At 33.1% G+C, this 24,916-nt stretch overlaps 1 protein-coding gene across 1 annotated transcript; it reads left to right on the top strand.

Annotated features, from left to right (window-relative positions):
* The first annotated feature begins 19,880 nt into the window (after positions 1-19,880).
* LOC141702387 (uncharacterized) lies at positions 19,881-21,308 on the top strand. Its single transcript, XM_074506082.1, has one exon. It carries the CDS (start codon positions 19,881-19,883, stop codon positions 21,306-21,308), a length of 1,428 nt encoding a protein of 475 aa, XP_074362183.1.
* The last annotated feature ends 3,608 nt before the right edge of the window (positions 21,309-24,916 follow it).

The following is a 24,916-nucleotide window of genomic DNA, read 5'->3' as shown; positions in this document are numbered from 1 at the left end:
ATTATAAGTGAACTCAGAACCTTCGGCAGCATTTATATCACTTTCGGTGCTAGTAGTATTTTGTAATATTATGCTTAGCTAGGTCATGATTAGTAGCAGCATGATGTAAAAAAACAAAAAAATTAAATAACAACAGGCAAGCTATTTGATGCAAAAATACAAACCACACTGTAACCACAAAAAACATATTTCGTCTTAATATTGAACTTCCAGCTGAACAGAAGATGCTTTCACATAGAAATAGGGGAACAGGGGAAAAAACTATTGAAAAAATACTTTGATGTTCTTCAACATAAACACCAAGTCAAATTGCTGATGTATGATGTCCGAGATGAAGAACATGTACAAGTTATGTCCCCATTTGGTGCTAAATTTACGGTTATCTTCCATATTGCACCAGTGGGCTACTTCACTATGTGTGCATATTAGGCCTCCCCATCTTCACTGCTCGAACTACCAAGTATGGCGGGACTAGCTCAAACACGGGAACAGATGTAAAAGTCATTGACCACAAACAGGGTGAAGTAACGAGATGCCTTCTCCTTTTTACTTCTCTTTTCTTTTGGGCCTACCAGTATAGCTACCGATCATAACATTTCCCCAATATTTATAAATTTTTATTTGAAATAACCCTCTGATAATTTGATTATTATTTATTTTCCTATTCATTACTTAAGTAATATATTATTCTTATTATTATGATTCAAATGCAAGTTGAGAGCACCTATTGAAATTAATACAAAAATCATTAGGGTTGCTAGGAAGTACACAACAAACCAACATGCCTCAAGTATAGAGAATTCGAGCTAGAACTCCAAAATACATTAGAAATCTTTTTCCAAACTTACTCGAATATCTTTGAATCCTAAATTGGGTCTCTTCTGCATTTTGTTGTTGGGAAACCCTTGAGATAACGGCTGTTATGCTAGCTATTCATCCGCCTAAATTCTATCATCGTTATCATTTTTAGTTTATATATCCATCATAACTAGAGTTGTCCTACATCATTTTAATTAAAAAAATTAAATCAACAATTTTAGCTCTATTTGTGAAAACTTGACACATCTTTCATATACATATCACTGATTAAAATATTATTCATACGTCATTTGTTTCAAGTAGTTACACATTATGGTAAATGTTGGTTGTGAGCATGTCACCATGTGTGTGTCTTACACAAATAGCTTCAGAAAAAATTTGCAAGCAGGACAGACCTTCGTAGATGAATGCTTAGTTTCTTCACTTAATATAATATACTAATTCCTAAGGAATGGCTATGATAAACAACCTGCCTTGATTATTTTGAATATTATTAAAACCTTAACTAATAAACCTCTGAGGATAAGTCCATCTATATAGATCCATACACAGGTGTATCCCAGTCAACTATGTCAATACTCAATAGGCACAAATATAGAACAACAGACTTGCAACAATTATCGTCTAGCTACTGAATCAGATTAAGGAATTAGTTTGGTTCTGTGATAAATATGTCCAGTTTTTCATTATAAATAAATTTTTGAAGGCTTAAAACAAAACCTGAAGAAGAAAACTCAAAAGCAAGGTAACAAAAGACAAAGAAAAATAAATAATAAATTAAACTTACTTCTTGAATTCATCCCTGCTGCATAATTGTGATGAATCAAGTCTCACCTTAAGTTGACCACTTCTGACATCTATACAATGGAGAAAGATAACAAGGATTAACAATTATGTAAATACATTACTCCAATTCACCATCAACATGGTTGCAACAATTTTAACATACTAAGAAGACCTTGCCAGTTGTTCTTAGTTTGATCTTTAGCCGACGGAGGTAGTTTTTGTATTTATTTGATAATACCATAATAACAATTAGGTACCCCTCATGTTATAAACACACAAGTTATAACGTATAAAACTTTTTTAATGCAAAGTGCTACAGAAAAATTAATATGATTTCAAAAGTGAAGTGTTGCAAATAAACTAGAATAGATTATATATTTAAAAGTAAACTGAACATAGTACTTCAAAGCATCACAAGTTTTGCAGTCTGTTCATTTGATGCATTTATAAATTCAGATAAAGAGCCGAGATTTGATCAGATAAATAATTGAGGATTTTGAGAAAATAAATATAAAGACTATTTGTACAAAAGAAATATGTTTGTTAAATAAGCTGCAAAAAGAAGAGAATTCTTGTAAAAACTTAATTATCCCTAAAATCATAATACCTCCGTACATGGCACGTATCTTCTTGTAAACCGTACATCAAGGGCAAGTTCAAGACGCTTTGAAAATTGTAAGCTTCTTCTGCTAACCTGAAAATTTGACAGCAGATAAACTGTTTGGTGTGAAATTCTTCTATACATGCAAATGGATGTCATCAACTCTTCCTGTATTTAAATACATGACACCTGTGATAGACTTTAGTTAGCATGAAAGAATAGAGCTTTCTACTTCTGGGTGAAACCAAAAATTACAGAAAAGAACATTTGGTTGCACAAAGTAGTCAGAGATTGTACGGATAATTATGATTTAACAAAATTTTGATCTTGCCACGGTGAAGGTGCTGCTCTCATGATGATGGGTTCCCTTTCCTACAAACCAACATCCATAAAACACACTTGTTAGAATTATGATACATTATTTAATTCAAATATATTTTAATAATTGATTGATGTTGGCCATATCTTTAGAATATTTTTGGATTATAGTTGTAGGGCTTTTAGGAGAAAAGATATGTCTGTTCGCTTATACAAAGGCCACATTATTACACTAATTGGCAAGTCCAGCCACTTTGTGAAAAAATTGGAGATAACATTTATAGCACGATCTTATTGACTACATATCAACCTTAGAATGGAGCTAAGGATGTAATCCATCTTATTTCAGGTGACATAATGATACTGTGTTCTTTGCTCAAAGGTGGATCTTCTTTTTTCCTTTGGGGGGGGGGAGGGGAGGGGGGAGCTGGGGAGAGTTTCCAAGCCCGGCAGAAATAAACGATTTATATATCTTGAGGTGTTTCTTTGTTTAGGTTGAGTACTTCAGGTTTTCAACTAAAGTTAAGGTGGTGAATAGGCACATCATATCTCTATGTTATTACTAATTTAATAGTGAATGTTAACATTTTCATACCAAACATCAGTTGAAGATGATAATTGTACGAGTTAAGAATAGAAAAACTTATGTACAATTATAATTTAACTTGGGACCCTCCTGTAAAAAATATCTGCAGGAATCAATGCATTTACTCGGACTCAGCAAGAATTGTTCGACATGGATACGTGTCAAGTATCGGACTCCACATATTTTGAAAAATATACATGTTTTTATTGTAAAATAAGTGTCCAACACGGGTACTTGAAGGTAAAATGAAGAGCCCGAGTAATATACACAATCCTGTTGGCTGTAATTACAGAGATTGAAATACAAGATTCCAAAAAGTTCAGATCGTAAAGAAAAAATTATTCATTCCTATACTGCAGTTCATAAAGGTTAGGACACATCATATATAATCCATCCCTGTACTATGATTCATAAACGTTAAGACACAACTTATATGAACCAGCTGGGAAGATCATATTAAAAGTGATCAGGAGTTTTTGGATGGTGAATGTTACTAGTGATTCATACATTATGTTGACTTGGAAAGTAACACTATCTCACATGAAATTATACAAACAGATAAAAGAAAGCAATTCAATTGTAACACAATTAAAAAGCTCGGTGCACAAACCAAATTTCTACTTTATTTGGGTTGTGTACCTAAATTCACATCCAATTATATATGTATATATAAAAATTATTGATAACTAACATAGAAGACCAAGATGGGTCAATGGCCATCATAAAATAGATTGAGCTAATTTATACTGTAGGAAATATGAAGAATACTTACGCATCAGAATATCTTTTTGATGTACTAGATTGCAAGTAGGATGAATCATTCTCAACAGTATGCTTATATTCGCAGGACAAAAACCGAAGCCTGTCAACCTGGAAAGGATAACATTGAGTTTCCTTTTTTATTTTATATATATATAGTGCACTCATAAAACAATATACTTTGAGGCTTGATGTGATTAAGTACTGTCAGTGTATCACCTGAGGTAGCAAGGTATTGCCAGATATAAATTACTCAATATTGCGAATACAAAAGTCCCACACATTAAATTGTAAAAGTTTTAGCCTGACTGCAGCAAAATTTTGGCACAAATTACATTACCATCAGATTTGTAAGCCTAACCTTAACAACGCAAATCTGACCATCGTGAACGACACACAAATTTTGATAGACAGCCTCCACCAATTTCTCTCAACACATTCTCGAATATAATGGTAGCGTTTGTCTATATGTTTACTATAACAATTCTTAATTTCTTTTATCATTTTTGCTTTAATCAATATACAGGTAAAATTTAATAGCACCAACCGGAGCAAAAAGAGCAGCCTGTTTAGGGCGATTCTTGCATTGTGAGAAGCACCATCTCCTTTTGGCACTGGGTGCAAAAAAATCTGAAACAAGTTCCCTCTGGGACTCTATGCTAGCCTGTAATAAATAAAATCATGAATACAATGAGGAAATGTGCCCTATGCTGATGAAGACCAACTCAAAAAACTTGAAGTTTTACATTAGCATTAAGATGCAACTGGTGATACTGGATCAACAGCTTCGCACAATTTCCTGGAACAAAATTCTGGGGTCCATTATTTAAACCTTTTCCCATGAAATTCTGGCATCCAGAACACAGGGAGCTTGATGTGCTGAAAAGAAAACACATACAAATTAATCTTCCAGCCTGGACTTTCAAATTAGCAATATTGATTTGGTACTCCAAAACTTGTATATGATTACAAAACATTTTAAACTGCTCAGAAGCTTTCTCCAAGTAAATACCAGATACCTTAATAATGTTAGTATCCTACTCTGAATATTAAAAAGGGAATTCTCCTATAAGCTTGAAAGAACAAGGTAAACCTTATATTTTGAGTTAGATTTTTACAGTTACCTACCGAAAAAATTCTATAAAAGAGTTTTAGCTTATACATCATTCCATACCTAGGAACATAAATTACCAACAAAACCAAAACCAAGAAACCATTCTCCTACATAAAAATAATTAACAATATAATAACTATATAAAATAAGAGGAGAGAGGGTTTATTTATAAGATAATTAGCAAATATATAGGAGGGTTTTTTGGTTGTTTGTATTAAATGCCTAGAAAAATATACAAGACTTACTAGTAACTAGTAAGGAGGTTGTCACTATAGGATATTGGCACAAAGATATGCAACTTAAGTGTCTGTATGTGTATTTTGATAAAGATAGCGTTGAACAGCTTTTTTTATTTGATAATGAACTACAATACTTAAACTAAAACAATGCAAGTAAATGTCGTACAAAATAGCAACTAAACAACTGAAGTCCTACAACATCTCAAAGACTAACTTTCCAGTTCTTTAGACCACGTCAACACGATCCAAACAAACTTTGCATGACAGTTTAATTTAGATAGCAACTAAGAAATAAATAAACAAGCTTCCCAAGTTTAGATTAAACGACCCAACATAGGTTGAATTCTAGCCCTAACAACTACTAAATGATTCTTGCATCACACCTATAGCAGTAAATATTAATATTAATATAATAATGCAAATAAATTAAAATTATTATTATTATTATTATTATTGCTATTATTATTAAATTAATACACATATATGCAAAAACTACAAAAATAAAGAGAGTTTACTTTATATATTTTCGTACGAAAATAATCAATAAGACAAAATAACTTGGCAACAAAATTTAAAAAACAAGATCCGTAATTATTCATCAAAAATAACGGAGGCACGTTAATTATTTCCCTCAACGTACTACCTTCTTAATCTCATTGTTTTTCATACCAAAGAGGGCAAAATCCTGTCAAATCACAAGGTTAAAATTATTTTTACTATATTTTTGTAATATTATATATTTACATGACAGTTAAACTTTTGGAGCCATTTAATTGCATTTTAACAATAATCATATAAAAATTATCTTTTGAAGTAAAAGTTAAATTAATTTATTCAAATTAAATTAGGGGCTTTTTATTATTGTAATTCTTTAAAATTTTATTTTTAAGAAAAAATATTCATTTAAATGGAAAAAACCTTGCGAGAGTTTTAATATCTTAAATCCTAATTTTTCCAAATCAGCATCCCCCGTCAATTGGTATCTGAGCCACTATTTTTGCTACATAATCAATGATGAATCAATTACTTCGCTGATAGTTACCTCACCTTAATTTCCCTTTAATTACCTCTCTCGAAAAAGTTGTTACCTTAACAAAATATATTTTCCAAACCTGACAAAAACCTTATTGTCAGCCGAAAATAAGTTATTCCAACTTTTTCCAGCACTTATCAGGCATCCTATAATTTATTTATTTTTGGCAAGCAAGAATCCTATAATTAGACCTCAACAAATAAAAAGTTAAGGATTGGTGGTCGAGACCACAAGAAAACTAAATATAAAAGAAGATGTTTCTTATAAAGTATTTTATCCATATTGCACATATAGTTAAGCATGATATGAAGATGATAAATATTAAAGTAATCAGTTCAAGGAATGAAGTGTTTTTTGTACCATGTTCAACACCAACAATCAAGTACTCACAATATTATGGTTAGACATATTATTTAATTGTCATGTTCCTCAACCAAAATATTCTTTCAAAGAGACACATAGTGGTAGAAAATATGTATACAGTTTAACCCTAATATCTACCATGGATAATTGAAGAAAAATTAAAAGCAAAAGTTAATTTAGAGTGTCAACATAGCCTTGGGATTATGTAATAAAGAAGTTAAGCTACCAGTATTTCATATGTCCTATGCTAATAAAGTCAATGATATTGCTAAAAAAATGGTTTATTGATAAATTTTTCCTTGGTTGCATTTTTTAGTTCGAAATATTACTAACATGGTCATATATAATATTCTCCTCATGAAACTTGGTCGTATCATTTTCGGGAGTCTTTAGCTTTTCCATCAAGATGCGCCTCATTTTGTAAGTGTAGACACATTTATTCGTCAAAATATGTAATAAATATACTCCTACTAGTACTAGTACTAGACATATGGGTAAAGTCTCGAAGAAACTTTTGGAAGCAAAACAAAAGACTCATATACTCCTACTAGTACTTGACATATTTCTAAAATTCTTGAGACGATTTGGAAGCAAAACAAAAGACTCTGCAAGCTTAATATTTAGAAGTTTCTAAAACAAATTATCTATTTTATTAGAATATTAGCTAATTACGATATTAGAAAAAAATTGTTTTATTTGATGAGGACATGCTAATATTATTATATATAGGATCCAAGATATTATAATTATTGATATAGAAATTACATTATATATTCTGTGTGAGGTTATTACACGCACGTGTGATATTCACTCCAAGAAACTTGGTCGTATCATTTTAGGGAGTTGATGGGTTACCAATCGAAATCAGTGTTATTTTATAAGTGTAGGCACACACATATATATAATAGGCAAATGATCAAATAGAAACTAAAGTTAAAATAGAAACTAAAAACTAATCTAAGCCATTAGATCAATCTAACTTAATAGCCCCCTAAAAGCACCACACCGAACTAATCGATACCATCCCACACACAATCTCAACTTTTTTCCTGCGCTTTTTATTTTATTTTTTAACGTCAAAGGGTAATTTGTTTTAAAATCCGACTTTGTATTTTTCTCCACCTCTCAACGATCGATTTGCATATCATATGTGATATTTTTCAAAATAATTTAAAATAAAATATTATTTAATTTCTAGTTTCTGTTCCAAAATTGGTTTCCATTAGAGTAGCCCATATATATATACTAGTCTCTAACGTGAGCGATACACGGATTGCTTTTAACACTCGAGTAATTTTTAATAATAAGTTTTATCTTAAAATTATTGATATATTAATATAAATTTTCAATAGTTGAAAAATAAATCAAAGAACATAATACATTATAATAATTTATGTTTTATGATAATTTGAGACTTGACTGAAAATAAATAATATAATATATAATATGTTATTTACAAGACTCGAACCTTGAACCTCTAGAAACTATTAAAAATAAAGATATAAAGTTTAAATTTAATACGTTGTTGACGAAATTCGAACCCTCAACCTATGAGAGCAGTTTAAATATTAATATAATATTTTATTATTATTATATCCAACGGTTCCATCTATATGTCTTTAAATCTGACGGTTCTTATTTTGGGAACCAAATAACTGTACCAAATAACCAACCATAGATAGATTTTTTGGTGAATACATGGAGCAGAGCTAGATATCTACTTAGAAGGCCTAGGAACCTATTTGGAAGCAATATAAAAGGTTCTGAAAACCCAACATTTATATTATTTACTTTATTAGAATAACACATAATTATATAATCTTCTTCATGTTTTGTTTAATTATATTATGTAATGGAGTCAACAAGTTATTATTGTCTATTTATACTAAAGTTATATTATTTGAGTTGTGTGAGATTGTTTTTTGGAAATATTGTTGGGTGCCACAAGTGATAAGCCTCCTCCAATGATTTCCTCATTGTTGTCATCCATCTCTTCAAAACCTTTAGGCCCTGTCACCCTGATAAAACATTATATATATACAGGTTCACGATCATGGGTTGAGCAGACATGGAAGATAGAAGAGTAGCGCATTTTGTGTATTACCTGGTTCAACAAATGAAGGACTGTATAGAGCTAAAACAGTCAGCTTACACAAAGAAAATATTGGAGAAGGCTGGAATGCAAGCTTTTAACCCCACTAAATATCCTATGGATCCGAAGGAGCATTTGACTAACGACGAAGGCGGGAAACTGGTGGATCCAACAGAATACAAAAGCTTGGTTGGAGGACTTCGCTACCTTGTGCATACATGTCCCGACATGGCTTATGATGTGGGGATAGTCAGCCGTTTCATGGAAAAGCCCACAGTTCTTCATATGAATGCTGTAAAGCGTATACTCAGGTACGTTAAGGGTACAATTAACTACGGCCTGGTTTATTCGAGGGATATTAGAAACAATATGCTTACAGGATACTCGAATAGCGATTTTGGAGGACAAACAGATGACAGGAAGAGTACAAGAGGAATGGTATTTTACTTAAATGATAACCTCATCACTGTTGTGTATGTGTCTAGGGTTTAGGTATATTTCTGTGTATAAGGTGCAGAATGGAATATAGAAACAAGAGAAGAACTATGTATTCTGGGCTTCTAATATATTCTGTATATTTCAATCTTTTCAATCTTATTAAAAACAATATAATCTTCTCCTTTATATAATAGGAGAATATAAAACATCATACATGAATTAAAATAGATACATCTACTGAGTTCTTTGAACCATACTTAATGCAACCTCTTATATTCTTCTACATTCTCTGAACCAACAATATGCATGAATATTCCTGAATTCCAGGAGTTAGTTTACTTGTTCAACATATTCCTCCCTTAAAGTAACTCCTTTCGATCCTTCATTCCCATCAGCCTTTTGTATGTATCAAATAGAGGTTTGGACAGCGGTTTGGTAAGTACATCTGCTATCTGATCATGACTTACTACATGACGCAACTCGACATCTTTTTCCTTCACATGCTCTCGAATAAAATGGAATCTAACATCAATGTGTTTACTTCTTTCGTGATGTACTGGATTCTTGGCGAGCTCAATCGCAGATTTGTTGTCGATTCTAATTTCTGTTGTTCCTTGCTGTGAGAACCTTAATTCACTGAGCAACCTTCTCAACCATATAGCATGACAGACACAATAAGATGCTGCCACATATTCTGCCTCACAAGTTGATAATGAAACTATAGGCTGCTTCTTAGAATACCATGTAAAAGCTGTATCTCCCATAAAAAACAAGTAACCAGATGTGCTTTTACGATCATCCACATCTCCACACCAATCACTATCAGAATATCCCAATAATTTATAATCTGCAGCCCTAGAATAAAATAGTCCCAAAGACTTTGTACCTTGAATATAACGCAGAATCCTTTTGATTGCCTTCCAGTGTTCCTGTTTTGGATCCTCCATGAATCTGCTTACTACCCCAACACTATATGCAATGTCAGGTCTTGTGCATGTAAGATATCTCAAGCTTCCCACCAAGCTTTGATATAAATTTTTCTCCACTGAAGCTCCTCCCTCAAATTTAGAAAGCTTTGTGCCAAGTTCCATAGGTGTTGCCACTGGATTGCTATGTTCCATTCTGAATTTCTTTAAAATACTATCGGCATATGATTCTTGAGAGATAAATATTCCTGACTTATCTTGTTTCACTTCAATACCAAGGAAGTATCTCATCAAGCCCAAATCAGTCATCTCGAACTCTTGAGTCATCTCCTTTTTAAATTCTTTTATCATGTCTTCATTGTTCCCCATAAAGATAAGATCATCAACGTAAAGTGCAACAAGTAATAAATTACCTTGCCTTTCTTTGACATAAACAGCAGCTTCATAAGGACATTGCACAAATCCATTCTTCTTGAAATAGTTGTCAATACGTTTGTTCCATGCACGAGGTGCCTGTTTTAGGCCGTATAACGCCTTATACAATTTTAACACCATGCTCTCCTTTCCTTCTTATGCATATCCAGGAGGTTGGTTCACATACACCTCCTCTTCTAGCTTGCCATTTAAAAAAGCTGATTTTACGTCCATCTGGTATATAGACCACCCATATTGAGCTGCTTGAGAAATTAGAAGCCTTATTGTCTCCATTCTGGCCACGGGTGCGAAGACTTCATCATAGTCTATTCCAGCCTTTTGCCGGTAGCCCTTTGCAACTAACCGCGCTTTGTATCTTTCTACTTCTCCTTGAGCATTCACCTTCTTCTTATAAACCCATTTAACATCGATAGGTTTACAATCTTCTGGAGGTTCCACAAGTTCCCAAGTTTTGTTCTTCTCAATTGCTTTGATCTCTTCATCCATAGCAGCCTTCCACTTCTTGTCTTGCACAGCTTCTTCAAAGCTCACATTCTCTGCATCCGCCACCAAACACACCAGGTGCACCTCACTTGTTGTTTGATATAAATCTTGCAAACTTTTGATTCTAGGATTCCGGGGCTCATCATCATTCACTTCATATTCTTCTGGTGCATCAATATTTGTTGGTGAGATTTTTGAAATTGGAATATCTTCATGTGATTCTTTTTCTGGTGCTTTACTCCAGTTCCATGCATCATCTTCTTGTATATATGCATCACGACTTACATCCACCTTCATTGTGATTGGGTCAAAAAACCTGTAAGCTTTTGTTTTTTCATCATACCCGATGAATATATACTTCTTGCTCTTGTCGTCCAACTTTGTCGTTCTTTGATCATTGCTTTTTCTCCCATGAAAATAGAATATCCTTTTTCAACCAATTGTCCAAGGCTAAGAATATTGTTTTTCATGTTTGGAACATAAAAAACATCTTCTATTTTTCCTCTCCTGCCATCCTTTCCAGGGAAACACACATCACCCTTTCCTTTAACTTCAATTTTTGATGCATCTCCAAAAGATACATGTCCAAAATCTACCTCCTTTAAATTAGTGAAAAGATGCTCTGATACCAATCTGTTGTGTATGTGTCTAGGGTTTAGGTATATTTCTGTGTATAAGGTGCAGAATGGAATATAGAAACAAGAGAAGAACTATGTATTCTGGGCTTCTAATATATTCTGTATATTTCAATCTTTTCAATCTTATTAAAAACAATATAATCTTCTCCTTTATATAATAGGAGAATATAAAACATCATACATGAATTAAAATAGATACATCTACTGAGTTCTTTGAACCATACTTAATGCAACCTCTTATATTCTTCTACATTCTCTGAACCAACAATATGCATGAATATTCCTGAATTCCAGGAGTTAGTTTACTTGTTCAACAATCACATGGGTCTCACAGAAACAAAGGTGTGTGGCCTTGTCTTCGTGCGAGGCAGAGTTTATGGGAGGGACGACATCAGCTTGTCAAGCTGTTTGGCTGAGGAATCTGCTGAGCAAGCTAACAGGTGAAGATATGGGTCCAGTAATCTTGTACATTGATGATAAATCGGCCATCGATCTTGCAAGGAACCTAGTTTTTCATGGGCGTAGTAAACATATAGACAAACGCTACCATTATATTCGAGAATGTGTTGAGAGAAAGGAGATCATTGTCAAGCATGTGAGTAGTGATATGCAACGAGCAGATTTCCTGACCAAAGCTCTCACTACTATCAAATTTGAAAGAATGCGCAGATTACTGGGAGTAATGGAGTTGCCTAAATAAGTTTCAAAACTAAGGGGATGATTGTTGGAATTATTTTGAAACTTATAGCTCGTTTTAAAATAATTAAAGTATGTGCATGTTGAATTAGTATGCATAGTCGTGGAGAAGTTTTAGAAATGGCATATGTAGACACGTAGAAGTAGAACTGCATTAGAAGAGTTAGTTGTTTAATGGTCCTTGTTTTTAGCTGCATATTCTATCAGCTATCTATTTATATTGTACGCTTCAAATCAATAAAAACAACTTACACGCAAGTCTTTGTTTTTCTCAGTTTTACAATACACAGCTTATATATATATTTGTATACATCCTGGCATTGAGTATAAACAAGAAATATGCAATATGTTGTTCGAAAACCAACTAAAAAAATTAGAAATTTTACTTTAGCATTAAGTTTTACATCATTTATAACATGATATATATATATATATATATATATATATATATATATATAGCTAGGGAGATGATCGAAATACAAACAACTTTTAAAATTAAAGCTATAAACTAATATAAACCACTAAGTCAATCTAATATAATCCACGCACCACACATAATTGACCTACATCCTCCTGCACAAAATCTCAAGTTTCTAAACACATAAACTATATCATTTAATTATTTTTAAGTATAATTAATGGCATATGCATCATGAAAGTTAGATGTCCTTATTGAAACTATTTGTCATTCAATATTACTAAAAAATGTAAATTAGTATTGTCTATTAATCATGTCATCAATATAATAGAATAATAAGAAAATGAATTATAACCACACACAGCGTTTAGAGAAGGCATGTAATGGTAGAATCATTTACACCCATCCTCTCTCACTCTAATTTTTATCATGTACTGATGTATCATAACCAATCCCCTTGAAATACCTGTAGAAAACAATTAATTAGAAAAAAATTAACTATGATTATTTATTTTTTCAAGAGGAGTAAAGAAATATACCGTGCCAATCTTGATTTACATTCTGTATAGGGAGTGGAGGGTGGTTTTCTTTATTGTCTTCTTCATCTTCGAATATGTTCATCAGTGTTTATTATAAATTTGAGTCTCTATGAAATAGATGGGGGCGGCTGACAGTCGGTCAAGTGTTAGGGTTTGTGAAAAGATAACACTCTTTTTATAGGGAAATTTCCTATATAATTACTAATTTTATTAAGATTTTTTTCAAATTCTTAATGTTGTATATCTTTATTTATTTTTTATTTCATAGTGAAAATTTCACAATTATTTTGAAAGTTACTGTTTGGTTCCACTTTTTAAACTTTCGAACATATTATAAGTGCACCGTTGTTATTTTTATTATAAACTAATTAACAATAAACATCCTAAATAAAATGTAAAAAAATAATAAATATGACATATCAAATTTTAGTTTTGATTAGTTTAATAATGTGATTGAAAAATAAATATCCAAATTACGCGTCAACATAGTTTAGACTATAGGTTTATAAAATAAATTATATATATTAGATATCGGTTATATAATTAAAAAAGAATATATAATTGGTTAATATTTATTTTATTAGATATTTTTTAAAGTGATAAATCATAAAAGATTTTTATAACTCATAATACAAATTTAAAAAGTATACTCATACAAAAAATAAAAATTTGAAAATAAAAAAATTAATTTGCACATTACTAATAATGAAGAGTTAGATGAGAGAAGTTATATGAGATAAAACCCTGTGTAAAAGGGATAATGTATACCATATATTGTATATTGGTATCTCTGTCAATTATACTTATGGTAGAATCATATTTGTAATATACAACTTATTTATATATTTACTAGACATTACTAGTGGAAATAGTTGGAGTTTATCATACAAATTGATACTAATGAAAATATCATATATCAATATGAAAATTAGTATGACAACTGAGGCAACTCCCAACAATCTGCTTAATCCCCACTCTCATACTCCAAGCCCCACATGCCTCGCCTTTAGCCCATCAGGGGTAGCCCACTTGCCTATCCCAGACCGGTACTGGAGCCATATGAGAGATTATTATGAAGTGTTGAACTAAATATTTGATACCACTTGGTGGGTTTGTTAAACAAACTTTAAATCCACATAAGTATGATATTATTTATTTTTAGGGCCCAGCCTGCATGAATTTTTTTTTGAGCCCATCATCTAAAAAGGCATCCTTCTAATAGAGTTAAATGGTTGTTTGTAAACTAGCAATCTCATTCCACAAATAAAAGCCTATGTAGTGACTTAATGAAAACATCTTCAATCATTAATAAAATATATAGTATGACAAAAATTAATATTTTTTATTTTATCTTCCACATACATTGTTATATAATGTCAATGCAGACTTGGTAAACCGGACTCGGCCACCTCATCTCGAGATCATTGGGATTAGAAAATCTAATTGGAGAGGGCGATCCAGGACCTAAAAAGGGGAGAGTTAGCCACTATAAGGAAGAGTTATGAATCCATATTTGCTGTCTACCTACTGCCTTGGACTTCGTCGAGCTACAGCTTAATCCCAGCAATAACTTGATTACATTGTTCAGAATGAATAATCACACCTAATGCTCTCTCTTGCACCTGCAGATGATACATATTATATTGATTATAAACGTTCCAAGTACACATAATCAAATGAAAATCAACCCTTCTTCTAAGTTGTCCTGCTTCCAAAGAAATGATGTGTCGGTTCAGAGATATTTTAACCACTAAAACTTCAACATATCTACTAATCTCTCTTTAACTTCTATGGTAGGTTCCAGATTGATATCAAATAAACTACACTGTAATATTACACACTGAACTAGAATTAGAAAATCACCACAACCACCACCTGGACTCAACTGCACTAGATTCCGATCCTCTAAAGAATGAAAGATATTCATAGTAAACTACAAACCAAAGAACAAGCGTCAAAATGCATATAAGCAAAGAACAGGCTTCAATATGCATACCAAAATGTAAGCAAAGAACAGGCTTCAATATGCATACCAAAATGTGCAGCACAGCAGAACACAGCCACAGAACATATTATAAGTGAACTCAGAACCTTCGGCTTCATTTATATCACTTTTGGTGCTAGTAGTATTTTGAAATATTATGCTTAGCCAGGTCATGATTAGTAGCAGCATGATGTAAAAAAACAAAAAAAAATAAATAACAACAGGCAAGCTATTTGATGCAAAAATACAAACCACACTGTAACCACAAAAAACATATATCGTCTTAATATTGAACCTCCAGCTGAACGTAAGATGCTTTCACGTAGAAATAGGGGAACAGGGGAAAAACTATTGAAAAAATACTTTGATGTTCTTCAACATAAACACCAAGTCAAATTGCTGATGTATGATGTCCGAGATGAAGAACATGTACAAGTTATGTCCCCAATTTACGGTTATCTTCCATATTGCACCAGTGGGCTACTTCACTATGTGTGCATATTAGGCCTCCCCATCTTCACTGCTCGAACTACCAAGTATGGCCCGACTAGTTGAAACACAGGAACAGATGTAAAAGTCATTGACCAAAAAGAGGGTGAAGTAACGAGATGCTTCTCCTTTTTACTTCTCTTTTCTTTTGCGCCTACGAGTATAGCTACCGATCATAACATTTCCAAAATATTTATAAATTTTTATTTGAAATAACCCTCTGATAATCTGATTATTATTTATTTTCCTATTCATTACTTAAGTAATATATTATTCTTATTATTATGATTCAAATGCAAGTTCAGAGCACCTATTGAAATTAATACAAAAATCATTAGGGTTGCTAGGAAGTACACAACAAACCAACATGCCTCAAGTATAGAGAATTCAAGCTAGAACTCCAAAATACTTTAGAAATCTTTTTCCAAACTTACTCGAATATCTTTGAATCCTAAATTGCGTCTCTTGTGCATTTTGTTGTTGGGAAACCCTTGGGATAACGGCTGTTATGCTAGCTGTTCATCCACCTAAATTCTATCATCGTTATCATTTTTAGTTTATATATCCATCATAACTAGAGTTGTCCTATATCATTTTAATTAAAAAAATTAAATCAACAATTTTAGCTCTATTTGTGAAAACTTGACACATCTTTCATATACATATCACTGATTAAAATATTATTCATACATCATTTGTTTCAAATAGTTACACATTATGGTAAATGTTGGTTGTGATCATGTGACCATGTGTGTGTCTTACACAAATAGCTTCAGAAAAAATTTGCAAGCAGGACAGACCTTCGTAGATGAATGCTTAGTTTCTTCACTTAATATAATATACTAATTCCTAAGGAATGGCTATGATAAACAACCTGCCTTGATTATTTTGAATATTATTAAAACCTTGACTAATAAACCTCTAAGGAATAGTCCATCTATATAGATCCATACATGTGTATCCCAGTCAACTATGTCAATACTCAATAGAAACAAATATAGAACAACGGACTTGCAACAATTATCGTCTAGCTACTGAATCATATTAAGGAATTAGTTTGGTTCTGTTATAAATATGTCCAGTTTTTCATTATAAATAGAATTTGAAGGCTTAAAACAAAACCTGAAGAAGAAAGCTCAAAAGCAAGGTAACAAAAGACAAAGAAAAATAAATAATAAATTAAACTTACTTCTTGAATTCATCCCTGCTGCATAATTGTGATGAATAAGTCCCACCTTAAGTTGACCGCTTCTGACATCTATACAATGGAGAAAGATAACAAGGATTAACAATTATGTAAATACATTACTCCAATTCACCATCAACATGTTTGCAACAATTTTAGCATACTAAGAAGACCTTGCCGGTTGTTATTAATTTCATCTTTAGCCGACGGAGATAGTTTTTGTATTTATTTGATAATACCATAATAACAATTAGGTACCCCTCATGTTATAAACACATACGTTATAACTTATAAAACTTTTTTAATGCAAAGTGCTACAGAAAAATTAATATGATTTCAAAAGTGAAGTGTTGCAAACAAACTAGAATAGATTATATATTTAAGAGTAAACTGAACATAGTACTTCAAAGCATCACAAGTTTTACAGTCTGTTCATTTGATGCATTTATAAATTCAGATAAAGAGCGGAGATTTGATCAGATAAATAATTGAGGGTTTTCAGAAAACAAATATAAAGACTATTTGTACAAAAGAAATATGTTTGTTAAATAAGCTGCAAAAAGAATAGAATTCTTGTGAAAACTTAATTATCCCTAAAATCATAATACCTCCATACATCGCACCTATCTTCTTGTAAACCCTACATCAAGGGCACGTTCAAGGCGCTTTGAAAATTTTAAGCTTCTTCTGCTAACCTGAAAATTTGACAGCAGATAAAGTGTTTGGTGTGAAATTCTTCTATACATGCAAATGGATGTCATCAACTCTTCCTGTATTTAAATACATGACACCTGTGATAGACTTTAGTTAGCATGAAAGAATAGAGCTTTGTACTCCTGGGTGAAACCAAAAATTACAGAAAAGAACATTTGGTTGCACAAAGTAGTCAGAGATTGTACGGATAATTATGATTTAACAAAATTTTAATCTTGCCACGTGAAGGTGCTGCTCTCATGATGATGGGTTCCCTTTCCTACAAACCAACATCCATAAAACACACTTGTTAGAATTATGATACATTGTTTAATTCAAATATATTTTAATAATTGATTGATGTTGGCCATATCTTTAGAATATTTTTGGATTATAGAAATTCGAAACACAGGACAAAAGACAAAAGATCAGCAGAGAAATAAATAAGATGACATACCGTAACCCCAACCTGGCTTCTGCTTACAGTTGACACTGCCACGCCCACTGTTAATGAAGTAAAAACAATGTTTTAAGACACAAGACATAAACAACCCAGAATCGCGTGGTTTGAACTGTAGTGAGACTGGTTACATGCCGTATTCCAGCTATTTTAAGAGGTCAGGATTTTAAATATTTGAACTCCACTTCCAACAATCATGATAAAATATTAATTAACAATATTGATTTTCCAGAGGCTTTTTTAAGAATAACTAGTCAATAAATATATATGCCAGAGAGTGCCTTTTTAAGATGAACTAGTCACACAAGAAGAATATTGCAAAATATACTTGCACCAAAATTTATCAAATAATCTAAAATGTTGTCCAGTCAACTTCGAATATTATGTATAACAATTCTTAATTTCTTTTATCATTTTTGCTTTAATCAATATACAGGTAAAATTTAATAGCACCAACCTGAGCAAAAGGAGCAGCCTGTTGAGGGCGATTCTTGCATTGTGAGAAGCACCATCTCCTCATGGCACTGGGTGCAAAAAAATGTGAAACAAGTTCCCTCTGGGACTCTATGCTAGCCTGTAATAAATAAAATCATAAATACAATGAGTAAATGTGCCCTATGCTGATGAAGACCAACTCAAAAAAACTTGAAGTTTTACATTAGCATTAAGATGCAACTGGTGATACTGGATCAACCGCTTCGCACAATTTCCTGGAACAAAATTCTGGGGTCCATTATTTAAACCTTTTCCCATGAAATTCTGGCATCCAGAACACAGGGAGCTTGATGTGCTGAAAAGAAAACACATACAAATTAATCTTCCAGCCTGGACTTTCAAATTAGCAATATTGATTTGGTACTCCAACACTTGTATATGATTACAAAACATTTTAAACTGCTCAGAAGCTTTCTCCAAGTAAATACCAGATACCTTAATACTGTTAGTATCCTACTCTCAATATTAAAAAGGGAATTCTCCTATCAAGCTTGAAAGAACAAGCTAAACCTTATATTTTGAGTTAGATTTTTACAGTTACCTACCGAAAAAATTCTATAAAAGAGTTTTAGCTTATACATCATTCCATACCTAGGAACATAAATTACCAACAAAACCAAAACCAAGAAACCATTCTCCTACATAAAAATAATTAACAATATAATAACTATATACAATAAGAGCAGAGAGGGTTTATTTATAAGATAATTAGAAAATATATAGGAGGGTTTTTTGGTTGTTTGTATTAAATGCCTAGAAAAATATACATGATAAGCTAGTAACTAGTAAGGAGGTTTTCATTATAGGATATTGGCACAAAGATATGCAACTTAAGTGTCTGTATGTGTATTTTGATAAAGATAGCGTTGAACAAAGATAGCGTTGAACAGCTTTTTTTATTTGATAATGAACTACAATACTTAAACTAAAACAATGCAAGTAAATGTCCTATAAAATAGCAACTAAACAACTGAAGTCCTACATCATCTCAAAGACTAACGTTTATTCAGCAATGCCCTTTCTAGTTCTTTAGACCACGTCAACACGATCCAAACAAACTTTGCACGACAGTTTAATTAAGATAGCAACTAAGAAATAAATAAACCAGCTTCCCAAGTTAAGAGCTGATAGAAGAACAAGAGAGTTTGAGATAGTAGAAACCTCCGGTTAGCTTTATCCGCCGACGGTTTCAATCCTTTTCGTGGAAACCGTACTGATCACTCAAGTTGGCCAGTTTTGCTATCGGTTTACAACCTTCCACCTTGGCTCTGTATGAAAAGAAGGTACATTATGCTTTGCTTGTTAATATCAGGACCGACCGAGCCTGGAAATGATATAGATGTGTTCCTTCAACCACTTATTGAAGTTCTGCAGGAGTTGTGGCGCGGGAAACAAGTGTACGACGCATATAGACAAGAGTCTTTCGTACTTAGGGGCATATTATTATGGACAATAAGTGACTATCCGGCCTTGGGGAACTTGTCGGGACATGTAGTTAAAGGATATAATGCTTGTATTGTTTGTGTTGATAAAACAGAGGCTACTAGGCTGGTTCACTATCGGAAGACGGTAGTTATGAGGCATAGGAGGTGGTTGCCTCGTCATCATCCGTATAGAAAGCAAAAGGCAGCTTTTGATAATAGCGTTGAGACAGGTGCTGGTCCTATTCCATTAACTGGTGAGCAGGTTTTTGAAAGAGTACAACATCTAAGGGACCATGTCTTTGGTAAGACACAACGCCAACATAAACGGAAGAAAGGTGATGCTAGACCAGTTTGGAAGAAGTTATCTATCTTCTTTCAACTTGAGTATTGGAAATTTTTGCCAGTTAGGCATGTTCTCGATGTGATGCACATCGAGAAAAATATATGTGAGGCTTTACTTGGAACTTTGCTAAATATTCCCGGAAAGACAAAAGATAGGGAGTCAGTCCGTCTCGATATGGCAGAAATGGGAATAAGAATGGAGCTAAGGCCAAAAACTCCCGGAAAGAAAGAGAAGGTACCTTTGGCTGCATGGAACTTATCAAATGCTGAAAAGAAGGTAGTTTGCTCATCATTTCTTCAAATGAAGTTACCGGATGGATTTTGTTCAAATATCAAGAATCTTGTAAATATGGAAAAACTTCGGCTTGTTGGAATGAAATCTCATGATTGCCACACAATATTGCATCATTTGCTTCCAATTGCGATTCGGTCGGTACTGCACAAAAAAGTCAGGTGCACAATAATAAGGTTTTGCCTTTTCTTCAAGGCAATTTGCAGCAAAGTCATCGATGTAGATAAATTGGAAAATATGCAATCTCAGTTGGTGGAAACATTATGCCAGCTGGAAAAACACTTTCCCCCTTCGTTCTTCGATGTCATGATCCATCTCTCAATTCATCTTGTGAGAGAGGTTAAGCTTTGCGGGCCAATCTTTCTACGTTGGATGTATCCTTTTGAGAGATATATGAAGGTGTTTAAAGTATATGTTCGAAATGCTGCTCATCCCGAAGGTTGTATTGCCGAGGCATATGTTGCCGAAGAGGCCGTTGAACGTTTGGTCAATTTTGAAGAAGCTACCATAGGTTTGCCAAAAAATGATAGGCATGAGCAAAATGCAATAAGCAAACCTTTATCTGGTGCGACAATGATCAAGCCAAGCAAAGAGGAATTGCATCTAGCACACTTATGTGTTCTGCAAAATAGCAATCACATGAGGCAATATTTTGAGTAAGTTACTAACATATGTGTGTGTGTGTGTGCATTTTGTTATTTTCTCATTATCTGTAATTCGGTAAATATATTGAAGCAATTGATTTTACTTGTAGTGAACATATGGCATCTTTAATGCTAAGATACCAGCAGCATGAAAATGACGAGGTGTGGCTAAAAACCAAGCAGAATGAACAATTCCCCGAATGGTTCAGGAAAAAGGTAAGTTTTATTTATGTGTTTATTACCTTGTTACGTAGTCCTGATTAAAAACAATACAGACAAGTAATATAAGAAGTCGAAGACATCCAATAAAAAATAAAAACACAGACCTAAAAAAATTGTTTAATTTTTTTTTTATTGTACAGATTGAGACGGAATTGCTCCATGACCATAATAGCATAGGTGATGATATAAGGTGGATGGCAGAAGGGCCTAACAAGAATGTTCCTACGTTTAGTGGTTATAAAATCAGCGGGGTTATTTATAGCACCAAGGAGCGTGATAATAATAGACAAGTACAGTGTAGTGGTGTTTGTGTTGTTGCAGATACATTAATGCTTTCCGAAAAATTTAAATCTGTTGAACATACTTCACATACCTATTATGGAGTTATAACAAGTATATGGGAGCTAGACTATAATAATTTTAGAGTCCCTATATTTCGTTGCAATTGGGTAGATATGAACAAAGGGGTTAAGGTTGATGAGTTGGGATATACATTGGTTAATTTAAATAAATTAGGATTTTCAAATGATCCTTTTGTTCTAGGGAAACATGTTAATCAAGTTTGCTACATTGATGATACTCTTGAAAAATTTTGGTCTGTGGTGTTGAAAGTCCCGGAAAAGAACTTTTATGACCACTGTGATGATGAAAATGAAGGCTCTGTAGAAATAGAACTTGAGAATGAGCTGCAGTTGCCCGTGTTCCCGAATGTTGATGAACTGGACGATGAAAATACTAGCTATATGCGAGAGGAAGAAGAATGGATTCAACTTCCATAGTGGTAATATATATAATTATTTATAGATACTTGAGTCCATGTACCGCTCACTTTATTCTTTTTGTAGGTGAAGCTCCCATTATCCATGTGTACTGCTCGTGAACCCCTTGATGAGATTACTTTTGCCGTGATAAAATCATCATCTAGTTGACTGAGTTTTCAATTTGTGAATGCTGCTGGTTGATGCTCTTCTTATAATAGATGATGATTTTATCATAGCAAAAATAATCATTCGGCGGACATACAAGTATGGCTAGCTTCTACTGCAGAAACAGGGCTTGGAGATATGTTATCTACTGCAGAGGATAAATTATAAAATTTTCCACATCAAACTTGTGCAAATTAATGTTGATCACTTGTTTTTGTGTTTATGCAGAATTACCAGCATACGGCGGTTGTCAAGGCGTGCAAAATTATGGCTAAGCAGCATGCATGTTACCAAAGGCAGTAAACAAGGATTGTGTTTCCATTTTCATTGTAATATTCACTACTAAACAACTCTGTCTTGTATATATGGAACAATGTAATTTGAAATCTCTGTCTTGTTTAATTGAAAGTGTATGGTTTGCCAATTTTGAGGAATGGCTTACAATTTTGATTGAGGATCTCTAGTTTGTTGTTGGTTGGACCTTTGGCTGATTTATGGTATTATATCTGTTGGTTTGGGTTTATTCAGATTGGACATCTTATTGTTGGTTTGTGTACAGCAGGGTTGGGATATGTAATATGTGCAAGTCAATTTTTTTTTCCATCTTTGCTGTATAGACAACGGTTTCTTTTGCTAATTAGTAAACTGTTGTATGAACCTCTATTATCCCATAATGTTAATAACCATTGTCTATGAACTTTGCTTTCTACAATGGTATTTTAAATCCATTGTTTGATAGAGTCTAAGATATCAGTTTTAGTAAACCATTGTCTAAATTAGACAACGGAGTTGTCAAAAACTGTTGTCTTAAGATGGAATGAATTTTTGTACATACAACATGCATGCAACATTATGTAAAAGGGTTACAAACAACAGCTCGTAAAATAACAGTTGTCTTAAGATAGAATGAGTTTTTGGACATACAACATTGGTTCACGCTTGTTTAAAATAGTCATAAACAACAGTCCATGAAATCACAGTTGTCTAAATAAGTCAAATCGAAAAGCTTAGACAATAGTGTGCAAAAACCTCTATAAACGTTGTTGGATGGAAAGCAAGACAACTGTTTTTTCATAGCGAAGAAAACCCCGTGGTTTGATTTTTTGGGACAACGGGTATATTTTGAACCGTTGTCTCATGACAGTTGTGTGAATGAGATTTTGGTGTAGTGATATTAAAATCCACATTATTATTTGAATATAAACATATTTTAAACTAAAAATATAAGTATAAATGTTAAATAAAATTAATATATGGCATGAAATTTTAATTTTATACTTTTTTTAAGAAAATCACGTATGTAGTATAAATAAATATATTATATTTTTGTATTATGATCTAGTGGTTTGATATCACCTAATAAAACTTACTATATCCTAGGTTATATGAACCATCGAGCTATATTTTTTTGAATGAGTCATCCAGCTAAATTCTTGGCTCATCAAGCTAACATAAAAATTTATCAAACAATCTGGACAGGTGATTCAAGTCTCGTCCAGTACTTTTGGTATGGTACAGGGGTTAACAAATGACCCCTAAGTCTCTCATTCGTTCAAATCTGACAGCGTTTAGTGCCTTAGTTAACGAGTCTGCCCTCTGCTCGTCTGAGCATATGTGCTTCACGATTATGTCCCCATTTTCAATGCATTCTCTTATGAAATGAAACCGGATGTCAATATGCTTACTTCTACCATGAAAAACAGGGTTTTTTGCTAAGTCGATGGCTGACTTATTATCTATAAACAATGTCACAGGTTGTATATATAATCCTGTAATCTGAGACAGCAGCTTCCTTAACCACACTGCTTGACAAGAGGCTGCTGTTGCCGCCGTGAATTCTCCTTCGCACGAGGAAAGGGCAACGTACATTTGTTTTTGTGAATTCCATGTTATCAGACTTTTGGTGAGGTAGAAAATCATGCCCCCCGTACTTTTCCTGTCCTCCACATTTCCTGCAAGGTCACTATCAGATTACCCAATCACCACATTGTTTTTCTCATCTTTTGTGTAGACTAAACCCAAATCAATCGTTCCCTTGACATAACGTAAGATACGTTTCACTGCGTTTTGATGCATCAGTGTGAGCCTCTCCATAAATCTGCTAACAATGCCTGCTGAATAGGGTAGATCAGGACGTGTCTGAACTAGATATCTCAGCCCGCCTATCATACTTTTAAAATTAGTAGAGTCGACTGGCATGCCTTCTTCATCTTTGTTGAGAATCTCCTTGGGATGTATTGGCATTTTAGTTGAGTTATAGTACAGCATTCCTGCCTTGTTAAGAATCTTCTTTGCGTATCCAGTTTGCTTCAGTTGAATGTACCCATTACCTTGCTCCACTTCAATGCCCAGGTAATATGTGAGTTTTCCCATATCGCTCATATCAAAGCTTTTAGCCACCTGTTCCTTGAATTCTTTAATTTAGACAGTGTTTGAGCCGGTTACCAGCAAATCATCGACATAAACGCCTACGATT

The sequence above is a fragment of the Apium graveolens genome, unplaced genomic scaffold (genome assembly GCF_009905375.1).
Source record: "Apium graveolens cultivar Ventura unplaced genomic scaffold, ASM990537v1 ctg4982, whole genome shotgun sequence".
Taxonomy (NCBI): domain Eukaryota; kingdom Viridiplantae; phylum Streptophyta; class Magnoliopsida; order Apiales; family Apiaceae; genus Apium; species Apium graveolens.
This window is presented reverse-complemented; position numbering and strand designations above follow the sequence as displayed.

Excerpts from the sequence above, each read along its gene's own strand:
- LOC141702387 (XM_074506082.1), top strand. The coding sequence starts at position 19,881 with ATGCTTTGCTTGTTAATATCAGGACCGACCGAGCCTGGAAATGATATA.